This window comes from Branchiostoma lanceolatum, chromosome 12, assembly GCF_035083965.1.
Source record: "Branchiostoma lanceolatum isolate klBraLanc5 chromosome 12, klBraLanc5.hap2, whole genome shotgun sequence".
NCBI lineage: Eukaryota > Metazoa > Chordata > Leptocardii > Amphioxiformes > Branchiostomatidae > Branchiostoma > Branchiostoma lanceolatum.
Genome location: NC_089733.1, coordinates 14,205,849 through 14,230,497, shown reverse-complemented (window position 1 = coordinate 14,230,497; position 24,649 = coordinate 14,205,849). Strand labels below are relative to the sequence as shown.

At 39.9% G+C, this 24,649-nt stretch overlaps 2 protein-coding genes across 2 annotated transcripts; both read right to left on the bottom strand.

The window, feature by feature from the left end:
* Nucleotides 1-8,042: 8,042 nt before the first annotated feature.
* Nucleotides 8,043-14,222, bottom strand: LOC136445938 (phosphatidylcholine transfer protein-like). The gene is made up of 7 exons (XM_066444173.1): nt 14,107-14,222; nt 12,777-12,923; nt 11,333-11,450; nt 10,978-11,057; nt 10,486-10,657; nt 9,857-9,924; nt 8,043-8,996 (listed from the first exon to the last, which is right to left on the bottom strand). The coding sequence occupies exons 2-7, from the start codon at nt 12,906-12,908 to the stop codon at nt 8,907-8,909; spliced, it is 660 nt and encodes a 219-aa protein (XP_066300270.1). The 5' UTR covers nt 12,909-12,923; nt 14,107-14,222; the 3' UTR covers nt 8,043-8,906.
* Nucleotides 14,223-14,644: 422 nt separating this feature from the next.
* Nucleotides 14,645-22,487, bottom strand: LOC136445937 (uncharacterized). The gene is made up of 7 exons (XM_066444172.1): nt 22,279-22,487; nt 20,283-20,402; nt 19,586-19,716; nt 18,834-18,948; nt 17,489-17,746; nt 16,568-16,667; nt 14,645-16,024 (listed from the first exon to the last, which is right to left on the bottom strand). The coding sequence occupies exons 1-7, from the start codon at nt 22,417-22,419 to the stop codon at nt 15,867-15,869; spliced, it is 1,023 nt and encodes a 340-aa protein (XP_066300269.1). The 5' UTR covers nt 22,420-22,487; the 3' UTR covers nt 14,645-15,866.
* Nucleotides 22,488-24,649: the final 2,162 nt, after the last annotated feature.

Sequence of the window (24,649 nt, the reverse complement as noted above, 5' to 3'; positions counted from 1 at the left end):
TTATGCAAGTTTTGTTCACTTGGGTCACACTTGTTTGATCCCCTCAGTGTTTCTGATGGACCTCGCTGTGTAATTTACTTTAAGTTATACATTTGTTTTCTTAAAGTACAAATGCATTTGCATCAATTTCATGAGATCAGTATTTCTGTATCCAGAGGCCTATATGTATTTTTTTGCAAATTTTTTTTTCTGACAAAATCATACGCCTGAGGAATTAGATAAGTGTGGCCCCGAGTTATCAAGCCATTGTGTGTATGAATATAGCAGCCACATTATTGCATGATATTAATATGAGCAAAAACCGCCTTGATATGAGTGATAAAGAAATGTATATTATTGCTTATATTTCAGTTGCTACCCTCCCTTACCACAGAACGTACTGGGATAGATGTTGCAGATGGTAAAGTTAGCAATTCTCTTGGAATTTTATTATATACAGTAGTCCTTCAAATTACAGCTTTTTGTTGAGGGACTATCGCCAATCCTTTTACAGATTGCAGGCTATACAATTATATGTTACAAAGATCCCCCATTCTCAAAGGATGACCAACTCACAGTAGATCAGCCAATTCACAGGGAAAACATGACCAACTTGTCAAGGTAATATGGCCCAGTATCCTTCATACAGGACTAAGATATATCTAACAATCAATGTGTAGACAAGGTAGCATATTTCTGTCATAAAAAAATGCAAATTCTTGTCAAAATCCTTTTTGATAGTTGTTGGATATGAAGAATTTTGGGCCACGTTTCTATTGAAGTGAGCTGTGAGAGTACACAGTATTTCATTAAGAATGTTGAAGTCTCTGTTTAAAGCCTGAATGAGTTGTGATGTTCTGTTACTCGCAATAGCTGCAGATGTACAGATAATAAAAGATTCCAGTATCTCTGTGGTGTGGGAGGGTGAACTACCAGTATTCTTCCTCAGCCGTGACAGTTTTTATGAATGATAGGGAAAATTATTTATATCAATGGTAGACTTGCTTTAGCCTGGGTACCATCCTCTTTGATTTACGCTTATGGTGTATGAGTGAGTCTGTGAGAGAGTGTGTACTCAAAGGATGGCACCCAGGCTAGAATTGCTACAGAGCCTAGGGACAGATGACTCAGAATGTATAGACATTGTATGTATATATTGCTGCTTACTAAACAGAGAAAGCATCAAAGTTCTGCTTTAGTGTTTCAATAAAGTTTGTTGTACTTTCATTTCACATACTCATGTTGCTTCTTTTAGTCCTACTAAGACTCTACTTGCATGTAATGGCATATTTGTCAATAGTTGGAGAATTACCCTGGCGAAGCAAGTTTCAATCTGTGTGAAAGTTTAAATGCTTTAACCAAGGACATTGTATAGTTTTTGCTTTAACAAGGAGGTTCAACCAATGACTTTTTTCAAATTCATGCACAATCATGTCTTTCTTTCAATTGTCAGAACTCTGTCTCAGTGGTTATATAATTATACATAGTTCAAGTACCAAAATATTTCTTTCATACATGTAGAAGGACAAAGCAAATCAAAGGACACAGCAATGTTTTGTTTATGAAACCATCTATGTCCAAGGTGCATGGGGTTTTGATATATGCTTACAATGGGTATACCTGTTGATACCACTCACAATACAAGACAGTGTCATGTGAATTGTTGAATGGACAACTTACTCTTTATTTGATCTTTGCAAAGAACATGGAAATTGAACCTATTGTACAGTTCTATCCTTCCCCTAGTGGGTTGCCTTGTTATGAGATGCTAAACAACAATATCTAATGTTACATAGATTTGAATGATTGGTCAACTGGGTTAATATTAACCATCTTTATGATTCTTCATGACACTGAACGTTTGATATTTCTTAAAAGTTGCACAGCATATTCCTAAGTATGATAGTCACATTTGATATTTAAAGATAGCTCTTAAAACATTCTTCATATTATGAATCCAGAACTGACTGTTCTTACAATATCTAAGTCACCTATATCACAGGTTGCTATCTCTGTTTATCCACTTCTACTCTTATCCATTTCTAGAACTACACACGTTCTTCTATAATAGCTATACTACTAATTATTAGTGGTCAAAACACCATCACTTAAATGTTGCATTGCAACATGGTCAGAATCTGTATGTACTACAGTTAGAATCAGACACACGAATGTCTAGATATATGGAACTTATTTTGCCTCTTGTATTCTGTTCACTGCCCAGACTCTTCCAAGAGGCGGCTATTACACCCATTGTTGGGGCCCAAGCTCCGACGCTACTGTAGCGTGGGAGCTTGGGCCCCAGTACTATGTCCCGACACCCCTAAGTTACGGTTGCCAACAAGGAGGTTACCTCCTTGGAGTAAGGGATAGGGGGTGTGGGAACTGATAGGGGTGTCGGAACATAGGGGTGCTGATGTTACGAGTCTTTAAGGTCTCGTGTCAAAAGTAGTGGGTCATTCGCTCCTAAAGAAGGCCAAAAAACAGTCAAAAGAAAGATAACTTTAAGTCTAGCACGGGACTTGTACCAACACGAATGAGTATCCATATTGATAACGGAATCAAGTGGTCTTCAGAGAGCAGTGGGCATCGGTTGGAGACAAAACAAGTTCAATATATCTTGAAATCTCGCGTGCATAGTCCAGGACATACACATACACTACGGGATGTCACATGTGGAGCGGACCAGCCTGTTGAACTGATGATGGACGTCCATCACCACGCGTTCGAAGTCCCGGATGAGAAGGTAGTGCATGACGTCAGAGTCCATCCCGGGGTCGGCGGTAGGGACGGGGCTGGGCGGGGTGCTATTACTGTGCTCCAGGGTGATACCCAGCTGGGTCGCCTGTTGGGAAAATGTGAAAATATAAAATCATAATTCCATGACAACATTAGAAACATAGGTGATAGTGATGGTTGAGGTACTTAACAATAGTTGATTTATAGTTAGTTGCTTTATTGTAGTTTATAGCATCGATACTGGTATGTTACGCCGAATTCGAAGGCCGGTTATACCGGCTATGCAGATATAGATAACGTTACAGATACAAACTTAAAGAACATATATTTCATGCTTTTATCTTTGAAAGAATCAAAATGCAACAAGTACGAAACCCACCCAAACATTTTTCAAATTGAAAACGTACCACATTCAACATTCATTTGTTGAATGTGGTACGTTTCATTTTCACGTTATGAATTTCGATCCAGCAAAGAGGTATTTAGGACATCGACGTAAACTTTGCGAGATCTAGAGTTTTTTTGGTGAGAGTGTTGCCACATTCAACAGTTCATGTCTAGATATCTAGACTTGTGATTATCAACAACCTCCTTGTGATAATAAAGTTAAATTTGGTTCAACCACTGACGAGAAAACTATGTACAAAAGTTCTGCAGCCCTGTCCTTACCGCGACTCTCACGGCCCGGATCATCCCTCTGGTGTCGTCTATGACCCGCTGCAGTTTCCTCCTCAGTCCGTGTTCCCAGCTGCCGTCTTCCCGTGACGTCACCAGTAGCTCACGGAACATCAGCAGCTGGTTCTCCATCCACTGCAACCTGCCCTCATCCTGCAGACAACAGTGTGGTTCTTAAAATCAGCAGGTTGTTCACTGGGTAACCTGAGTCAAAAGCTAGGTTGCCCCAACTTCTACATATAGCAGTGTACCTCAAAACAAAACTATAAACTCAACTCAACCTAAACAAAATTCCATGGACAGGTACAAAGGATTCGGTCCAGATCATTTCATGATACTACTGGCTACCAGACGTCGCTCTTGAATATTGAATATAACGTTAAGAATTAGATCATGATTTGACAATATCATTGTTGTGTCGTTCTTTTTCAACCCGCCAGGTGACGCCCTTGACAGGCAGAGAAAAAATGGTGCTGGTCTGTCGGATTATGGCCAGTGGGTTTGACGGAGAGAAGGATGCAATGACGGTAACTGTGATGGAATCATGCAACTTCGATGCTTTCTAATCTGCCTACATAAATAGGAAATCGTTCTGACATGCCATGATCGAATGGCTGCCGGAAGGTTTATTAGCAGCAGCAGCAAAATAAGCTTCATTAACACAACAAAATGTACAGTGACTTTCGTACGGTCAAGTACAAAAGAGGAATATGAGGCAAATCTTAAAATTCTCTACTAGCTAAGCAATGCAGGTTAATTTGAATACAACCGTAATACCATTTTACAATAAGGTAGGGTTGGTCGTGGTTTTCAGTATCCGTTTTCTAATAACAAGGCAATCTTTTATGCATTTACCCATTTTTGATTGTAAGAGTTGTCTAGAAATATGATAAGATCTACTTATGACATCGAGTGTCTTGGAATCCCTTGTAGTTAAGCAAAAGTGAATAACTTCTAACGAAAGACATCATATCTAGAGCTTCCCAGGACAAAGTGCTCACCGTTAGATTGTTCCGCTGGCTGAAGGACTGGGAGAGGCTGGGGAACAGCGTGGGGAGATCCTGGTCCTCTGGATCCACCTGCAGACACAGGCAAGTCAGACATCAGAGGTTAACAAAGAAAAATTAAAATGATTTGATTTGGTCTTAGCATTTATGTAGCTTCTACGACAACCCCCCCCCCCCCCCCGCGAACACCCGTTTCAACACATCCGGCCACCCATACAACTTTGTATGCCACATATATAATGATTCTAGTCAATCCAATGTTTCTAGAGACCTACCGGGATCGAGTCGCGTAGATCAGTGACACGCAGTCGGAGCCTGATTGCCAGCCTGCTGTTGATCTCCATCTGCTTACATGGTGTTCTGTCCCGCTTGTGCCTGACCGGTACAGCACCAGTCTGCACCGCTAACAGCAGGCAGAGCGCCACACAAAGCGCCCTGGTGGAAACTCCTTTTGAGGAATAAAATATTTGTCAAACTGTGGACGCGCCGGAGTAGGGTAGATATGATTTTGTTTCGACATAATTAAGATCAAAATATTTGTATTCGACTGTACGCATACTACTTGTCTTATCTATTTATGTATGACGCAGGGCCCCACTGCACCAAAGCAGTGTTAATCACTGAGCTGGGCGACTCTGGATAAAAATGATTAAAAAAAAAAAATAACTAGAGGGGCAACATTTGCGAGCAAATGCAGAATGTTTACCTTCACATGGTCTAACTTTACATTTCTACCAGGAAGGAAAAAGTATCTTATTTAGTTTAGGCGTTGGCACAGGATATGTCCATGACACAGGATAAGTCAAGTAGGGACGAATGAATTTGAAACAATTTAGACCGGTAAGTGACCTTAATGAAGACCAACGAAATTGGCCGTGGATAGAACATCGTTCTATTGGCATTCTATTGGGATTCTAGTAAAGGCATTCTATTGGGATTCTAAAGTTCGATTTTGAGCTTAAAATGGCATTTTTTCACCAGTTTTTGCCGCATAAAATCATTTTTACATCTTAATGGGACAAAAAGACCAAGGTGCAGTGTCTTATGTACAGGCCTACCAGCTTGCTGGATTTCATGTTATTCCAAGCTCTAGTTTTGGAGATATTCTGTTTTTCATTTGTGCGGAGAAGAAGAGGAAGAGGAAACGGAGCAAAAACAATATGTTTAACGGTTACTTCTGTGAAGGTAAACATAATTAAGATCAAAATATTTGTATTCGACTGTGCGCATACTACTTGTCTCATCTATTTATGTATGCACTGGGCTGGGCAACTCTGGATAGAAATGACAGAATAAAACAACAACAACAAACAGAACTCGTGAACAGAATATGAATTAGAAGGGCGGTGCGTTGGTTTAATAAATATGTTGAAAAGGCCAAACTGAAGGTCTAAACAGCAAAGGACAGAGAAAAGGCACCGCAAAATTTGCATGAACAAATGAGCTATTTCAAAAGATTACGTAGAAGTGATGCACATCAATGACAATGCGTCATACATTCCTATCACACTGACATATTACACGTCATGCATGCGGTTGCAACGCCACGGAAGTGTTCCGCAAGGATCTATCCTCGGCCCAATCTCTAATAAATCATAAGCCTTGTTTGTTTACTAAACGTGCAAAGTATGTCATTTCGGTTTAGTACATTCTTGGGATTCTGTCATATTAGGAACTCATAACATTATCAGTATTCTATCTGGTAAAGCGCAAACATCGTTGGTCTTGCAACGTTAAACCTCATATAAATACATGATTTCTAACGGACCCATTTTTTTGCGTTACTCGAGCAAAATACGCCATCATATTAACTTTCAATCTTTTTTTTCTGCTCAGATGTCAGTGCTTTTTGTTGGTACTAGGAACTGCAAAAGTAAGTTCCGTCTCCGGAATGGACGTACAATTAGTAGGAGCAGCTCTAACGACTATAATCATAAAGTATATAAATGACGAGCATATTCTCCTATTCTGTGAATAGACGCCAATATATAGTATATGTAGTTTTTTCGAAAACGTCAATACAAAGGTGATTGGCAGTTTACGAAACGATTATTCGATGTCATAATGGAGACTCATCGCGATGCTTCATTGAGCAGGAACGAGGAAACGTTGTGAAAAATATGAATTCAGGGATGAACAAAGAAGAGATATTGTCATTCTGTCATGTATAGATTAAACAAAATATCAAACACTTCGTAATCTTTTCTTGTTACTATTGTTACCTGCGATATCAGGCTATTCAGAAACGCGACTGTTGTGTTTACGAAACGCTCAATCAGATTATCCCCGTAGCAACCTGTAGATGTTTATCAAAGCAGAAGCATCGTACATTATTTCTGAACACAGTAAAGCTTATCTATCCATAAAAAGCTTCTCAAGAACATCGCAAAGACAACAGGCACTAATTTTTTTCGACTGTATCCTCGATCCATGTATGTGCGCATCTCCAAAAGCAGAGTATCTTTATGCGTTAGCACATGTAGAACGCACGAGAGTGTGACAACCGTTAAAAAGATATTTTAAGCTACGTTATCGGCAACGTTAAAGTTGGATTCTTACCTTGTCGTTGCTGCATGATGTTGCTTGAAGATGGTCGTCAACAGGTGTCCGGTCGATTGCACGGAGAGCCATCTTTATACCCCAAAATGTCGCTATTTCTAGATCAAAATTCATAACCGTCACCTGTCCCCCAAAGTAGACGATGAGTATTTTCTACGGATATAGACACTGTCCAGTGTCGTTTCCTGTTGTTTTATCTTGAAACTAGCTTTCGGTGGGTGGGGAAGGAGAAAGGTTATGGAAAAGACGATCCATTTAAGGTCTAGCTTACTTCACTTACTTACTTTATTTTAATGTCTAATTTTTTTTCATGTCGTACAATCAAATGAACATCCATTTCTCAGTTCTGCAGTACTTTTGCGTTCAGTAGATACTAGTATTCCGTTCGGTAACTTCCTACATTCCTGTCCGACCGCCCACTTTAACCTACGTAAACCTGCTTGGGCGCATCATTGTCCTGGATCAGTCCGCCGTGACAGTTTCTGTCGTCTGACGTGATGAATGGTGTCGTGCCTCTTCCAACAACGCGTTATTTACATTCCTAATTACCATGAGATACTAGCGCCTCCTTTTTCGTCGAAAAAACTGCTACTACGAAATGTTCGTCGGCTTCCGACTAATTCGTACCTTTAAAAAGGTCTAAAAAGCTGTTCAACAGTGTTAAAGTGTGCGTTGAACGAAGAAATCTGGTATGTATTCATTTGGAGTAAAGTCCTGGTGTGTGTGTTTTGAGGTGTTGTTGGTAAACATTCCAGGTTTTTGTCAGTATTTCAGAAATGTGCCCTTAACGGTTCATTTACTGTTCTGTTGAACTTTCTCCGTGCGTAGGCGATGGCGATTTGTTGTGTTACGGAAATCCTCCTGGTTTACTCGGAATTGTCCATGGAAATCTGCACTTCAATGGACTAACAATCCACCTGACTCGCGTAGTACTGTTTTTAAGCGGGTAATTTGTCCAGGGGACGGATACTTGTACTTAAACGGACAAAAGCCGAATGGAAACACGCCGCTTCGGAAGCCATTCACCATAACCTACCTGTTGTGTTGGCCACTTAAAAAAGCATTACAAGACGCAGTGAAAAATAACCGGAAAATAGAATTTAATCATAGAAAGAATATCTTTTAACGCACCCACAGAAACTGCAAGGAACGGTGTGACATCATTTCCCGGTCTTTTGACGACAGTTTTTGAAGATGTAAGTTTACTGGTTCGGCCCAAAAAACCTTCTTGTTGCTTCAATTCTAAAAGTCATAAAATCAAATTCATGTCTCCGTAGTAAAATAATAAATTTTCAATAAAAACTGAACATTTACAATTTCAATTTGGCCTCACACTTTTGAGAAGAAATTTCACATCACCATCATATCTATACAGACACAATTTTGTTATATCTATTATGTTTCCCAATACATAGACACAGTACATTCAGTTTCTTCCAATGTGCGATAGACACCATATTTTGCTATATTCAAATTTTCTTCAACATGTAGAGAAAATTGTTCTACATTCATTTTTTCTAATATCTAGCCACAATTGAATTTTTTTCTCTGACAACAATTTTGCTACCTTCAATTTTTCCATGTATCTAGCCACAATTCTACAACATTGAATTTTCTCCTTGATCTAGCCATGATTTCACATCACTGACATTTTCTCTAACACCAATTTTACTACATTTAATTTTCCTTCTATCTAACACCAATTTCACAACATTCGATTTCCCTCTAGTCTATCTAACCAAAATGTTCCACAATTTTACTACCTTCAATTCAAATTTTGCTATCCTCAATTTTTCCCTCTATCTTTCCTCTACAATTCAACATTCAAATTCACCTTTCTCTAACCACATTTTGCCAAATTGAATGTTTCTATCAAGCTACAATTTTGCTACACCCAGTCTTTCCTACATGTAAGAGTAGAATGTGACATGTGTGAGTTCCTCTGTGTTATGATGAGGCAGTTTTCCTTTTGCTGCAGAATTCTGGGTATTTCCTGCAGGCCTTCTGCATAGACGTCAGGAAGCCAGGAACTCCAGTCTGTAGAAACATTACAGCATGTTAGACTACAGAAACCAGGCCAGGTATAATACAAGCTCCTTGTAGTAAATTCTAAGGCTAACGTCTCAATATAAAGCTCAATTTCAATTAAGAGTGAAAAAAATGCAGGGACAAGTAACAAAAATGTGCATCAAAATGGAGGTTACAGAAATGGGAGGGAAATATGTGTTGTATTTTTTAAGTCAAAGAAAGTTGTCCTTCACTGTCTTCACAATCATATGTGGTAAGGCTGACAAAATTCTTCTAATAGTGGAGGTGACTTAGTCCTTAGGTCTTTTAGACTTACTGACTGAGAATGGAAAGTCAATGTCCACCATTTGGGGCTTACCCAAATTTTCCTTCTCACTTGACTTCAACCAAGCTATTCCCAAAAAATATTTCTAAAAGATTCTGCAACGAAATTGGTGTGGCTACATTTGTTTCAAGCACTACTACATCTCCATGTCAATTGTCTGATTCAAATCTGATGTAAAAATGTACTAGTATTCAATTTTCCCTGTCATTGTCCATACTACTGTTAATTCATTTGATATTGCGGTTGGTAATTTTAGCGATTTGGGGAAAAGTGAACAGTTCACTGCATTTAATTCTAAAGGTGGAAAAAAACGTCAGTGTCCCAATTGGTAGTGATCAAACATTTGCGATTATGCAATTTTAGCGGTTGAGCAGTGACTGTTAAAGTAGCTAAAATTAAGTTTCAGTTAACAAATCAAGAATTACAGTATGGAGAACTATGGGATTTACAAAACTGTAGTTCCAGCCAATGTCACTAGGGGCATAGCAGACGGTAAAGGGAACTTGAGATGCCTGATAACTGACAGTAAGTGACCTTGACTCACCTTGGCTGCCCAGTTGATTATAAAGGTTGGAATCATTCCTTTTGGGTTGTCATAGTAATACATAAAGGCTGCAACGATAAGGAATAATGGAAATAAGAAAATCAATCACTTGTGTCAGTTAAAAGTCATGATAGATTACATTAGCCTGATTTCAATCGCCCTTCTAGTCAGCCGCCTGTAACCGCTAGCCGCCTAGGAGAGGGGACAGAACCCCCCGGACAGCTGGAGTTTGCGTTATACAGACTAAGATTACATATACATGTATGTATACAAGGAAAAATCAAGGATATTCACAAAGTGTCAACGGCCAGACTTACCACCCCAGACTTTTCATTCAAATGTTTGAAACAACTTTATTGGCCCATGCTGAAGTTGTTACAATTTTACATTTGAGGACTTCTGGCACATTATGCATTGAAATGTTTTTTTTTTAAAGAAATAAAATACCGCACATGGTGTATTTCGCATCACCCTCGGTCCCAGCCCTCCCGCAGGTTGTGTTGTATTCTATATCTATAGAATATACATTAGTACCTACATTAGTAAGTTTACTTACAGTAAGAGTGTGAAGTAAAATATTCTAACATTTACAACTTTAGAATTCGTGTGTTTTGGGAATAACCCCATACCTTTTGTTCCTTGTTTTCCATCTGAAGCGAAGACAAGCGAACATTTGTAGTCATCCACGCGGATGACGCCATCTTTTTCGGGAACGTCTCCTAACGTAGTGCTCTGGGCCAGCACTGCCCACACATGGCCACAGTCCACATCAAACTCACGCAGCTCACGCATGTACACGTACTGTATAGTCAAGGACATTATTAACTGTGTGATCTTAGGAAATAAACTTATGATAACATTGGGAAAGATTATTTGCTATTCCTCCACGTAAATCATATAATGACAAAACTGTTCAAACTGTTGAGAAGGCAGCAATTTGATTTGGGGTAGTTTCTACATTTTTACCTGTTATCTTAGCAAAATATACTAAAAATACAAAATGTATACCTATGCATCACAGGCTTTCAAGCAGTTCATCAATTCCAGAATCTGAAATACTAGTATGTTATCATATGATGAACATAGTAATACCAAAAGTACATAAAGTTCTGAAAGGATACATCTCTGTTGGACATAAACATGGGGAAGTTGACGTGCCAGTAGATGACTTTCTTTCCCTCCACCTCTCTCTCATACAGCTCTGGACAGAAGAAGTATAAAAAATGGGCTCCAAAGTTAGTCTGTATTTGAAAAGGCAAAACTGTTAAAAATAATAAGGATACAAGAAAATTCATGACATTTGAAAACAAGTATGTTGGATACAATTTCATGAAATGTTGTTAGATACCAGTCTCACATTAATGGATAGGAATACTCATACACATTTGACTAATAATATGATTTCTTAAGTGGTAGTAAAATTGTTACATGTATGCAAAAAATCATACGCAGACACTGAAACAATCTGATCCTTACCATTGACATAGCTGTCCCAGTGTTTCCTATACTCCAGGTCCATGTAGACGTCAGCACAGACTGACGGAGAAACGTCACTTAACGTTCCCAGAACTTTGTACTCATATAGACCCGACTCCTGTAGTGTACAAATGTGTTAGTCACACATGTCAGTCAGAACCAGAACCTGTACAGGTCATTTTGAATTTGGAAAGACACTAGAATCTCAATACATATTAAAGTCAAAGGTCACTATTTGTATATCATGCTATAATAGAGATAAAGGTACCATAAAGCAGGAAAATGCATGACACTGTTATAAGATATAGATGTGATACTAATTTTATGAATTCAAAGTGACCAGTATCTATACACAATATTGAAGTGTTACAATGGTATCTCAGTCCAGTTGGATATATCCTTCAAGTTTGGGTTTTATTGTTTTGGTGTTGACATTGATAAAGGGAGTAAGTGTTAAAGTTACTGGTACAACTGTATAACTGTATGTTACAAAGTCTCATACTGCTCGCATGAAAAAGGTTTCTTTTGCAATGCAATCATGTCAGACAAGGACATTGTATTTGTATGGTTACACCCCTATGCTCCAACACCCAAATGCTCTAAAACTCTGTCTCCAACACCCCTTAACCATAACTGTACTAGTAACAGTAAACATAGGGCTGTTCCCATTTGTACAATTTGACAAATAGATTACATCATCAATATGCAACATGTTATCACTTCCACTAATACTGGTTCAGGTATCAGCTTTGACTCCATGAAGATATATATGGTAACTCACTGTTTAAAGGTTCAAACTATATGTACAAGTAATATTCCACTACCAGTTACAAGGTGTAAGTTGTCATACCACATGTAGTACCTGGTGAAGATGTCTCCGCTCTTCCTTACTATCTTCCAAACTTTATCTGTTGTTACATTCAGGAAAGACAAAAGACTCACATTTTGGATGAAGTATTCCACCACCAGATTTGACCCTTAAACCTTATTACAAATCATGATTTATTCCTTGACATCGTACCTTCCACTTGACCACACAACCTTATATACCTGGACTTATAGTCATCTTCCACTTCAACCCTTCACCTTTAAGTGGGCAGGGCACCTACTAACACATACTAACAAACCAAGTTGCATCGTTAGCTGAAAGTCATATCATCATATAGTCAGCTATACCTTAGCCCATGTTACACAATCTCTCACTGTCAGGGGCCCCTCCCCTGAGAATTGGGGGTCAGTTAATCAGACAGGGTACTTGGAGGCTAGCTACAGCTGCTACACTATATGCTTCTGCAGGAAAGCAAGGGATGAGCAGACCAATACCTTGCTGCAGTTCACACCATACCTGCAAGGTGCCCCCACTACACAGTACATTTTCCACAGATACACCTGCAAAGCCCAGCAACATCACCTGCATGTTTACCACCCAGCCATGACCACTTACCTCCCTGTATAATCTGTGGATCTGCACATCGTGTGACTCTGTGAAGAACTCCCATCCTCCGTCTAGCTGGGGGCTTTCAAGCTCCTTACACACGTTTTCAAACTCCTTGTCTTCAAATGTGACGACTGCCATTTGTAGAGACTGGTGCTGTGTTTGATAACAATAATCAATCATGTCAATAGGGGAGTGATACGTTTGTTACCAGTACAAAAATAAGCTTCAAACACATTAATTTGAAATTTGATAGTGCTATCACATCTTTCCTAACTAAAGTTAAAATTCTTCCCACACCAAATTGAAAAGATCAGAGAAGAAAGATTTTGTGATATATTCCCCCTTATCAAGTAAGCAGGCAATACAGTCATTGCCTAGCACCTATCTGTTTCCAGCTTATATCGTAACTGTTAGATATCAAGCTACTGGTAGGTAAGCTTCCCCCTCCCTTCTAAGTCTTGGGTATTCAGTAGGGTTTACCCCCAAGTAAAATAATGAGCATACTGGCAACATGCGCTAAAGGGAATCTATAGCCCTGATTCTCACCAACATACTGTACACTTCCTGCATGATAATCTGCTGTAACACATATCAGTGATCACTGTGGGAAAGGGCTATCACAGACCTAAGTCAGGGATCGAAATACATTTCCTGCATACATGAACATATACAGGTGCAGGTACCATTTCAGATAACCTGTAGGCGGCATGTTTTACCTGAAACCTTAATTTTCCTTCACTTCTAGACCATCAGAAAACAATATTGCATTTGAAATTTGTACCAAAGGATACTACAGTGAAGATAAGAATGCAATATCTTTGCAAGGTGTTGTCCCAACAGATCAGACTAAACACTTATCACCATATCTAGGTAAAGGTGTGGTCACAGGTCCAACCAATGGAACCTCCTTAATCTAACACACATTGCACAGGTGTGACCACCAATGGTTCACCTCACCAACACACCTGTCACAAGACCTATACCTGTACAGGTGTGATCACCAATATTTCACATCACCAACACACCTGGCACAAATACCTGGTGAGTTCACCTGTCCCAGACACTAGCACACGTTCGCCTCTGCAACCTAGCAAAGACGAGCGACTCTTTGAGGAATTTCTAAATTACCTTACACTGGTTTTGTTCAGCCAAAGAGGTTTAAAATCTCATAGTCACAATTAAGCGTTCAGCGTTGCGAAGCTGGTCATATGATACTGAGATCTGTCCCCTAGATAGACGTTCAGGGCTAGCAAAGCACCCTATCTCATTTTATGAGTCTTCCAGGGCGATCTAGTGAGTAGGAAATCGTTTAGTCATATATTGAAGAAAGACTTACAGGCTGGAGGTATTTGTGTTGTGCCCTACACGGCGTTTCGTCCCGCTTCGCTCGTTGACCAGGCTGATCCTTTGTCAGGTCATGACCCGCCTCTACTATGTGTTCCCAAATATGCTAATAAGGTAGCCCGATATATTCAAATCAGACTAATCAACATTCGCCATCATACATTTTGAATTGTTTTTTTGCCTATACTCAGGGACGTACTTAGTGGTGGAGGTTTTCTAAATCATTCAGGAAGCTATCACCGATTTTGTATTTCTACGCATTTATATACATTTTCGTGTTTACAGTAGTAAATGAGATCAGATCGAAGTGTAAACGACAGGTATATATAGTGCTGTGATTATGTTCAGTCATAATGTAAAAACATGATATTTTCCTATCACAGATTGTGGTGTTTGTTACTATATAGACATACCACGCATTATAATGCAATGTACAAAGCATTGATGTATGCTATGCATTTATAGATCCTCCTCTGAAGACTTAAAAACAACCTTGTGGCTGAAATTACATATCAGACGGAGACAATGACTTAATTCACTGCATTTTATTTATATTCACACATACAGTAAGTGGCATAAATTGGACAGAGAGCTCCCACTATGCACTGTACTTCTGCAATAAGAATTGAATAATCCTACAAGACTAAACTGACTGTTAATAAACTAAAATCAAAACAGATTAAAGGAATACGGACTATGGTACATATTATGATTCTTTTGTTCACTACCAAAGTAGATCCTTTGAAAATATCCACGAGTGTAATGACTTTACTGTCCAACAGATTTTTACTACTCAAGTAAGTCATTGAAAAATATTCACAAGTGTAATGAATTTTCTGTCCAACAGATCATCATAAACTATGAATATACATTGTGTAATCAAACGTGTGTCAAAACACATCGCAAGGTATCTGTGTTGATGTTAGGTGCAGAAGGTGACAAAAATCCTCAAAATACATATTTACACATTAAAGCAATGAGAAATGTTTTCCTAGTCTCGACTATTCAACTTGATTACTATCCAGCAGCTGCAGTAGCATATATTTTGATCTAGCATGACAACATCTAATGTTTAATTCCTAGCACTTTGGCTAAAGTGCCCTTTTTTGCGACATATTGCAGCAATTTCTAAAATCATTCATATCACATAATATTCTTTGTCTAAGGCTGTATCATCAAAAGCTTTACGGGGAGTCACATTGTTTCTTCAAACGAAAGGATACTGGCTATGAATATTATACTACGTTGACCTGCTCATTAGAATGAAAAGCGGTGGGATCAAATGTTTCTGATCACCGCCTCCCTATATTTGTGAATGGAACAGTCCTGACAAAGCTTCTTGATAAGTGGTAATTGCTGAGCAAACTAAGACTATCATAAAACTAAGTACGTCTTTTTCTCCTATCAACATTATGTTTTGGGTGCCCAATGGTAAAGAGGAAAATCAATTGACAGGCCACGAGTGACCAATGACATTTACGGTCGTTAAATACTTCAAGCTCACTATCAAACTTATATGAGCCACTGTGATATTTGCTTCTGAGTATTTAGTCCATGAAAACACTTAATCTAGGCGGGTAGGGTACGACACTTTCTTTGTATATCTGTGACAGATCTATATGTACCGAGTTGCCACATATCTTCACCCACTGACAAGTCACGTATTTGCTGTCACAGATATCACTGTTTGAAGTGCCCGTATCGCAGATCTGTCACAGATATACAAAAGACTACTGTACATATGTGCAAAGTTCACTGTGTGGGAGACCGTGGGTCCAGCCCGAAGGGGGAGGGCCGCGTGCGCAGCTCCGGAGTGTTCCGTCTGAAGCCGAACGGACCGTGGTAGCCGTTCATCGCTTTCATGTCCGACATGAACTGCGCATGTCCGTCCACAAGCTCTCTAGAGTGACCTGCGAGAAGGTAAGAATCGGGCAGATGGCAGGTAAGAATCATTAAACGCATTACATTTGAAACATTCGCCACTCCCTCTGAACTTTTTTTCATACATCTTTTCGGACAAACGCTCATTTTTTAACTGAAAATAAAGTCAAGAAAAAAAAGGAACTACTCCCTTGTTAGTTATGACAATAGATTACATCTCATAGAAAATAGGAGCAGCGTATACGTACATTGCATACTCTTTTTTAATTTTCATATCGACACTAGTTTAATACGGGGAAGCATTTCATGACCTTAAAAAGTTCTTGCCGAACATACAAGTAAGGATACCAGGTAAGTTCAAGTTTTCTATAATAGTTTCTACTATGGAAAATTTCTGCACAATTACGAAGTGACTGTAACAATTGTTTCCCACTGTTTGTAACTTAGAAAAAGTAATTAGAAGTTCTGCGTCATACAGAAAATCCTTTGGGATCAGGAAGCATTCAAACCGAGACATTGCATGAAAATTCATGAGGGGCGTATTCCATTGGTTGATTTATTCCAAGACACACCTGCGCCAAACTGGTTCCGCTTGGACAGGTACTGGTGCCCACCGCCGTAGTTGTGGAAACGGTCTATGACGGGTCCCTCGATAGAAGTACCGCCATGGCCCTGTAGAGAAGCATTTTAACACACTTAGTTACAAATTTATGAAACACTTATGTCGCTATGTACCTGATAATAAAGAAAGAAATTAATTCAAACACAACTGGGAGATGTCGTGTCAAGTGTATGAAGCGAGTGGCTAGTAACGGTAAAATATTTGTGCTTGGTCACATTTAAGGGCTAGTCCATTCAGAGTAGTGAATGGACACCCCTACATGTATATTCTAACTACATCGTGGATCAAATTAGTGTTGACCGTCAAGCCCTTTAATTGTGAACTTCCCCCTACAACGTAAAACATTCTGGAGTGTCATATATGTGGCTCCTTTACTTTTATAAATGCTCGACATGCAAGTCTGAAGTCCAAGGTTTGATATCAACCTTTCCAAGCAAAAAGTAATTCCGATTCCGTAATCACCATACTCAGGTACATAATGATTCAATCAAACGGTTGTTATTGGGTGATTGAATATGAAAACGTTAATGTGGAAACTTGTTCCCTTTTTTTAGATTTTGAATTAGCCTGAACAAATATATTTTAGGCTAGGACTTTGTACACTACCAGGAAATAGTTAGAATTATTTTGTCTACCAGAACAATGTTTGAAGACAAAGGCCATTCTTATAACATAGTTTTGCAGCTTGAATAGTTTTGTTAAGGGATTATGAAGATTACGTAAGCAGAGAAATGATGAGACAAAGAGAGAAAGCAGCTCGCTGTACATATCCTTTAAGATATATTTGTGTTAGTCAAAACAAAGCGCATGCAGTTTGTGCATGGTCATTCTTGTCAACGTGTGTTTACAAAACTCAAACCAGCTGTCTTACCTGTTTGCTTCTCTTCAGAACCGTGGGGGCCCACTGGAACTTGAAGTAGCTGTCTACATTCTTGTCCTTTTGCGAGTTGTACGGCGGAATGGCGGGTCCTAGCTTAGGCTGGGCCTTGGAGTAGTCCTTGGAGATGTTGCTAACGGCGATGCTGTCCAAGACGAAGCCTTGTTCCAACTGCTGCAGTTCCTCTGCCGAGCGTTCGGGTACGAATCCGCCAGACCGCCGAGCCATCTTCGTGGGTAGCTCCCGTTCACCCTGAAGGATTCCAAACACAAGAAACAACTCAAATCCACCGATTCGAAGCGACTTTATAGGTTTATAGGCCCTGTTTTCAAACAGTTGCTGAGTTTTGAGGCACACCTGTGAAAGGATGGCTCAGTCCCGACTGACCTGAGTCGCCCCGTAAACAATTGTGCCTAGCAACGTTCGTGCGGGCGCAGAATAATTACAACTTGTCGGACCGGTCGCCCATCGCTGCCTATTGTTTGTACAGGATTATGCTCATTACCAGCGGACTATGTGGATATATTTATATGCCGATTCCGCCCATGCCAAAGTACACTGTTCGCTTTTCTGCCGTATTTACACAGGAAATGCCAGACCTACTTTCACATTATACACGTGACGAAAGACAAATCCTGATTCACAGGTCACAGCGTTATGGGGTCTACTAAGGAGGTTTCAAGCATTTGAAATTACACTGCCATTGGCTCTACAGAAGGCGTAAATTGTACATCGCAGAGCCCATATTGAAACCGCAAGAACTTTTGTGACTGGCAACAAATATATGAAAGCATGATAAGAATATAGCATAATATTATCATCACACTGAATGTAAATATGAAATAATAGATCCGTCATTAACATCCTGTGAAAGCATCTACAAACTGCAGAGAGCAAACATTTCTTTTAGTATCTCATGTTTTGAAAGAAAAAAGAAAAAAAGGGAAAGGGCATGACATGCGAGGGGTTACTGCAATATATAACCTTAAAGAAAATTGGAAGAGATTGACAGAATTTCTTCGACTGTTTATTGGAAAAGTTGAAAAAAACTTAACTGTTTTCTCTAAAAACAATAATAAAAAAGCTCTTGGTCAAATCAAAGGAATGATGATGATAACTTCGTATCAAGTTCAAACATTAAAAGTCATACGATAAGTGAAATCATGCCTAAGAAATAACCTAGCACGGCACGTTCACAGCAATTGTAGGGATGTGGGGTTGCTTATCAGACCCATCTCACAATTTTGAATCAATCAATTAAAACGACATATGGATTGACAAAACACTATGTACATAATGTCTTTGTACTAAACATCATATAATATATTTGTAAACCTACCGGATGCAGAGTGCAGGTGAGCTGGATGTGGTCCTGGACCCCCCGCAAAGTGAAGTAACCTTTGGCCTTCTGGTCCTTCCTGGGGTCATAGTGCAGGTCGGGGTGGGTCCGATACCTGGAAACAACAGGTGTTTGTTTTAATAAGCTGTTATATTTATATCCATATCTATAATTATCTCCATCCATCCATCCATCCATCTCTATCTCTCTCTCCACCCGTCCGTCTGTCCATCCATCCATCCATCCATCCATCCATCCATCCATCCATCCATCCCTTTCTCTCTCTCTCTCTCTCTCTCTCTCTCTCTCTCCCTCCCTCTCTCTCTCTCTATACATCTCCCCATCTATCTATCTGTGTATCTATCTATATCTAACATCCTCCTACCCCTCTAACCCCCTCTCTGATCTAAGGAGACGTAGAAGACGAAAACTAAGGAAAAGATTGAGAAGAAACAAAAGAAGGGACGACAGAGATGGAGGAAAAGAGGAAGGAGAAGCGTAAAGACTGAATTAAGTTGATCCAAGGAGAAGACTTGGAAGTACATAGATGGCAAAGGCTAAGAAGACGAAGGTAGAAACTTTTAAGATAGAAAGACAAGCGGAGGGGGAGTCACAGATGGAGGAAGAAACGAAACGAAAAGAGAACGCACGTGAACGCGAAGAACGATCACAAGACACAAATGGGGAGGGTGAAGAAGGAAGAAAGTGTGTAGCACTTAAAGGAGGAGGAGGAGAAGTTGTTACATCCTTACCCGGGAATCTCGGACAGGTTGTCCACCACTACGCTCTGCTGCATGAGTCTGGAACCCTTCGGTCCTCCTGGCATCAACAACTTCTGTATCACAGCAGACTTCTCCGCTTCATCCATGTCACTGGCTTCAACCTACAGAAACAACCGACAGCAATTCATCAAATTCTTTATTACTGGCTAACAGATATAGAGATCTAGAAATAGCTATGGTGAAAGTATTCTATAGTCACAATGGAAAGACAGTCTACTCTGCTTGCTTATCTAAACTGCAATCCAGATACAGTACTAGATATAGTGACCACCTCTGCATAAGGACAGCCTGGCTATTGTGACCTTTTAGATTATTTTCCCCCGTATTTGAGACAAGCATTAAGGATCCTGTGTGTATAGAGAACATCTGGCTGTTGTGACCATTTTCTTCGAATTTAAGTCCACTATATATGTGGTCCCTTTACACGGGTTTTACTGTTTAGCGTTACATGTTATAGTGTCAAAGTGAATTAACCAAAATGGCATTGGATCCTATGGACCAAGACAATTTGCATTGCGAATGAGAAAAGAAGCGATATCTTTGATGTAAACGACTACCTTCATCGAGCGTACGAACCCTTTATTGTTAAGCCTGTTTACATTGGGCTTGTTCAAGGTGTCAACAGCAGCCAATATAGCAGTTTTCCAAGACGTTGTCTCTCACGTACCTGTTTAAGAGTTTTCTTCAAGACATCTCTGACGATCGGTGAGCGGAAGTAGGCCTGGGCGTCAGGGTGGAGGAGCGAGTCGTACTTTGACATGGCGGGCCGGGTTCTTCTCCGCTGGAACTGTGGACAGAAAAGTTTCGCATTGAAACAATCGTCATATTTAACCTGCTACGTGTGTGCGTGAGAACCTGCTAAGTTAGGATTATTTAAAGTTTGAGAGCCTGTGGCCTCGGATATAAATTCAGCACTTTTTAAAAGATTGTAGTCTTCATAAAACTAATAAAAGAATATGTCTACATCATTGTTTGGGGTATAACAGTAGTTGAGCGATATCTTTGGTAGCCTCTACCAGGCTCCAGAGGCGGCAGGAAAGAGTAGAAATTGGCCAAATAGACAGAAAAACATGCAAGAAGAGCAAGTCTGATACAGGGATACAGTTTGCCGTTCCTTTGTACAAACAGTGGGGGGATTAATTTATACCCTTTCTTGATGCCGTGTCCGCACAGGCTCTAGGATGGCAGGCTCTCAATAGCCTCCCTTAGCGTACTCTCCATAGCCTCCCTTAGCGTACTGTTCACTCTATTTGGCAAATTTCTGCTATTTTTTCAGCCATCCGCGGAGCCCGGTAGAGGCTATATTTTTGGTACACTCCGATGGGTCCGTTTTTACTGGCAAGGACTAGCTTAATCTCCCCCTTAAGCTTGTCAGTTCGTGATCCTGCGAAGTGTAGAGACCAAACTATCGTAGACATACAGTCGTGGGTAGTGACATGTCACAGTGCTTTGTATGTACAAGTATCCATGACAGATTCTGACACCTTAGACGGCATTGCAGCCGTGCACTCAGTATGATCAGTCAACGGTTTGGTCACTGAAGTCGTCGAAAGGATTGGCAGACTTTGGGTCAGTCGGTCATTGTATGTATGTGACTACATCATATACTATCCTTTAGCTTCAGTAATCTTCGCTGGCCCTACCAAAATCAAGCTAACAATTGAGCACGCAAAACAAGGATGGCATTCATCCCAATGTAATAGGCCCGCATGAGCCTGTATGTACGTTGTATTGTAGAAATACCACTAGGTAGCTATAGGTGCAGGATTACATGATTAACGAGCTAGACCTAGGCTATAGGCTCCTTCTGGCAGTCTGGTCTGGTGTTCCAGCTACAACTTAACAGCCAATGCAAGCTTCCCAGTATACATATAATGACATTCACAACTACTATGATCGTTCATTACTAGTGTGAAATACATGAATAGGGATTCAACAGTGTACCAGCAGGAAATAGGTACGCATGTGCCTCTTTTGGGTTCCAAAATCATTTAGGGTACATTTTCTTGAGGTGGGTAACACGGATACCATACTGGCGGTGAATGAAAGTTTTGACCAGCTATACAGCACTTAAAATGTTGACTGTCATTATCAGCAAACTCTTAATGTTTTTAACTTACTGATTAGTTATTGATTCGTATACAGCATGACCTTCACAATCAACCACAATTACGCAGTTATGTAAACAGGTGGTACGATATGACGGTACCAAAGAGGTCCTTGGTGACACCAGTCGTTAAAAGGCAGCCTAATTTGTACTCACACAAATAAAACTTCATGACACTATCCTTCCGATCACTGAATGATGTTCTTTGATAATTTGATATGACGTGAACTCCATTTATCGTCAGTTGTACATGGTACAATGTATGGCAAGAATCACGAGGCTATCAACATAGAATTACTCGTCTATTCTAAAGATTATGACTACGGAAATATGGACGGAATGGCGGGTTTGTATAGTGTTTGTTTAATGTTTCTATCTGCAAGTTATAACACCTTCTTTCTGCTGATCTGTTGTAAAGCGCTACACATGTATATCTTGGCTTTTGGTCACTGTGGCTTCAGTGTGCACTCATATGGCGTTTTGTTTGGACCTTAACACAACATGATCGAAGAAACTATACGTAAGATATTCAGAGTAACGTTAATACGGTTCTCACCTGGGCCCAGATGCTGTCCAGAACGAATCTTTGCTGTCTGTCATTTCCTCTTCTCTGTGGCTTCCACGGCGGCGGGAACGGCTCTAACTTACTCCGACACCTTAGTGAACTGTTCCCCGTCAAGTACTCATAACTGGTCATCGTGATAGACTCGACTTGAACTCAGTTTTAACAGCAAGCCTCGTCCTAAAGTATCCCCGAAGACAGGGCGATTACCTTTCGACCTTCTACACTCGGACGCGAACTTTTTTTACCGTGGTCCAACTGATTTTGACGTCTGACGCACCAGAATTCAGCTTTTTCGTATCGTACACAGCTATTGTTTGTGTTTGGTTACTATTTGTATCGAAGCAGAACGGACCGGCTTTAGTTACAAGAGTGGGTGTTCACAACACCGACAGCGGTAAGGCAATAGTAGGGCAGATATCGCTTTCTCATTGTGGATGCGGAGATCGTGCATTGAAGGCGGGTTCACAACTGTAAGGTGACCTAGGTAGTCCCCGCGGGTTTTGTGACCGGATTTCTATCCCATATCAATTATGGACACAAACCTCCCGTGTCGGTCACCAATTATAGTTATGATAACCCAAACATATGCCATTTTAGACACAGCGGTGGAGAACCTTGATCAATGTTGTACAACTTTAATAGGCGCGCCGGTTCGTCTATTTAAAGCGCTCTAATGATAAATGAACAAATTGCCTTTAACTCGGTCGGTGAGGTGTAATTCTTAGAATGATAAAAATGTGTCGGAGCCACCAATCTTTATAGGAATGACCTTATTGCGCTAATAGGTTCAATGTATGGCAAGCTGTGCATGCATGACAGGTGAGCTCTTGCTAAAAAAACAAACACAAGCTGTAAATCTGAAAAACAAACATAAAACGCAAATCAATCCTTGTTTAGAATGACATAACTCCCTGGTTCTTCTATATGAAACCCTCGTTGAGTGGACAAACTGCGCATACACAATGTTCATGTATATCGAATAAAACTAAAATGATTAACGTTGATATTTTTGATATCATCTACATATGATATAACTGACCACCTGTCGTAAAAGCAAAATGCCAATAACTGTTATTGATGGAGCACCATAAATGGTTAGAAATAAGTCAAGTCAAAGCCTTTATCTACAACTGGCAGAAGACATCCCTTATGGCATGTACAAGTTGGTATTGCGGTTGAAGTTCTGTCACTTATCACAGTAGCCCTTGTGAGATCGATGTTGCTTCATCAGAAATTCTGTTGGCATTGGATTTTCTACAGGCGCTTAGATGTATGTATTAGATGAAATTGATGAAAGTGTCAACGTTCATTAGTTTAATTCATTTCGATACAACATGAACATGCTTTTCAGTATTCTTTATACTGATAAGATACAATGAAGTAAATCGAATTAAGATGTGCACAGATTTCATATGCTTATCATTCTGCATACTTAGAGCAAGGATATGTTAATATCCTTCACGATTTATTGCTCATGTACTATGTCAAACGGAAGCCGTTATAATCTCGTGATATCACACTGTGGGCGGTCACGATCTGCCCGATTACGAAACTGCTGCCCCCGGGCGCCATGCAGACGTGATGGCAGCTGCCGCGGAACTAGCCACAACTAACGTCCGGGAATAGTGTCAGGGACGGTGACATGCTCGTCAGCTGAGTCCATATTTCAGACGATGAATAACAGTAAAATAAAAATGTTCAAGTAAACTCAACTTGGTTATATTATAAAAAAGGCGACTGCCTTGTATCAATTATCAAAATAGTGTCTATTTCTGTTGAAATGGTTCTAGATCTAGCTATAATACTAATGAACGCTTTGGCCACCGGGGTTCGCTTACCATAACCCCGCCCCCAGCAGTCCCCTGACTGAGATTAAATAACAGGCTTCAAAACCAGATTAAACTAGAATAGAGACGCGATTGTTTAAACATTAGATAAAAAGGTCTCAACATTTGAAAAAAAAAGATAACGTTGAGCCCGTTTCTGTTCCCTTATAACATCAGGTAAGTACACGAAACATTGAAGCGATTACCGTTACTTTACATGCACCCCTTGGGGCCCTAAAAATATCGCACTATTCGGAAATTTCCACAGCTGCGAAAATTTCCATTACGAAAGCGCTTCTGCGAATGTGGTGCTAGCTTCTGTGTCGTGAGGCATTTAAGAAGGCGACAGAACAATAATCGACTTTTATTATCACATTCAGATTAATAAGACAAGATATATCAAGTTTATTGACAATTATAAATACAACTAATATATTTCGCATGCAGTGTTTTGGAAATCTATAATATTCAGACATTAATGAGCTACATAGCGTAGATGAAATATGATTGTTTTGCTGCCCTCTTTGTCAACGTGC

Coding starts and splice junctions, on each gene's coding strand:
- LOC136445938 (XM_066444173.1), bottom strand. CDS start 12,908: ATGGCAGTCGTCACATTTGAAGACAAGGAGTTTGAAAACGTGTGTAAG. Junction 11,058..11,332: donor CTGGGACAGCTATGTCAATG/GTAAGGATCAGA, acceptor TCTTCTGTCCAG/AGCTGTATGAGAGAGAGGTG. Junction 8,997..9,856: donor TAATCAACTGGGCAGCCAAG/GTGAGTCAAGGT, acceptor ATGTTTCTACAG/ACTGGAGTTCCTGGCTTCCT.
- LOC136445937 (XM_066444172.1), bottom strand. CDS start 22,419: ATGACCAGTTATGAGTACTTGACGGGGAACAGTTCACTAAGGTGTCGG. Junction 17,747..18,833: donor TCACCTGCACTCTGCATCCG/GTAGGTTTACAA, acceptor GGAATCCTTCAG/GGTGAACGGGAGCTACCCAC. Junction 16,668..17,488: donor TTCTGAAGAGAAGCAAACAG/GTAAGACAGCTG, acceptor GCTTCTCTACAG/GGCCATGGCGGTACTTCTAT.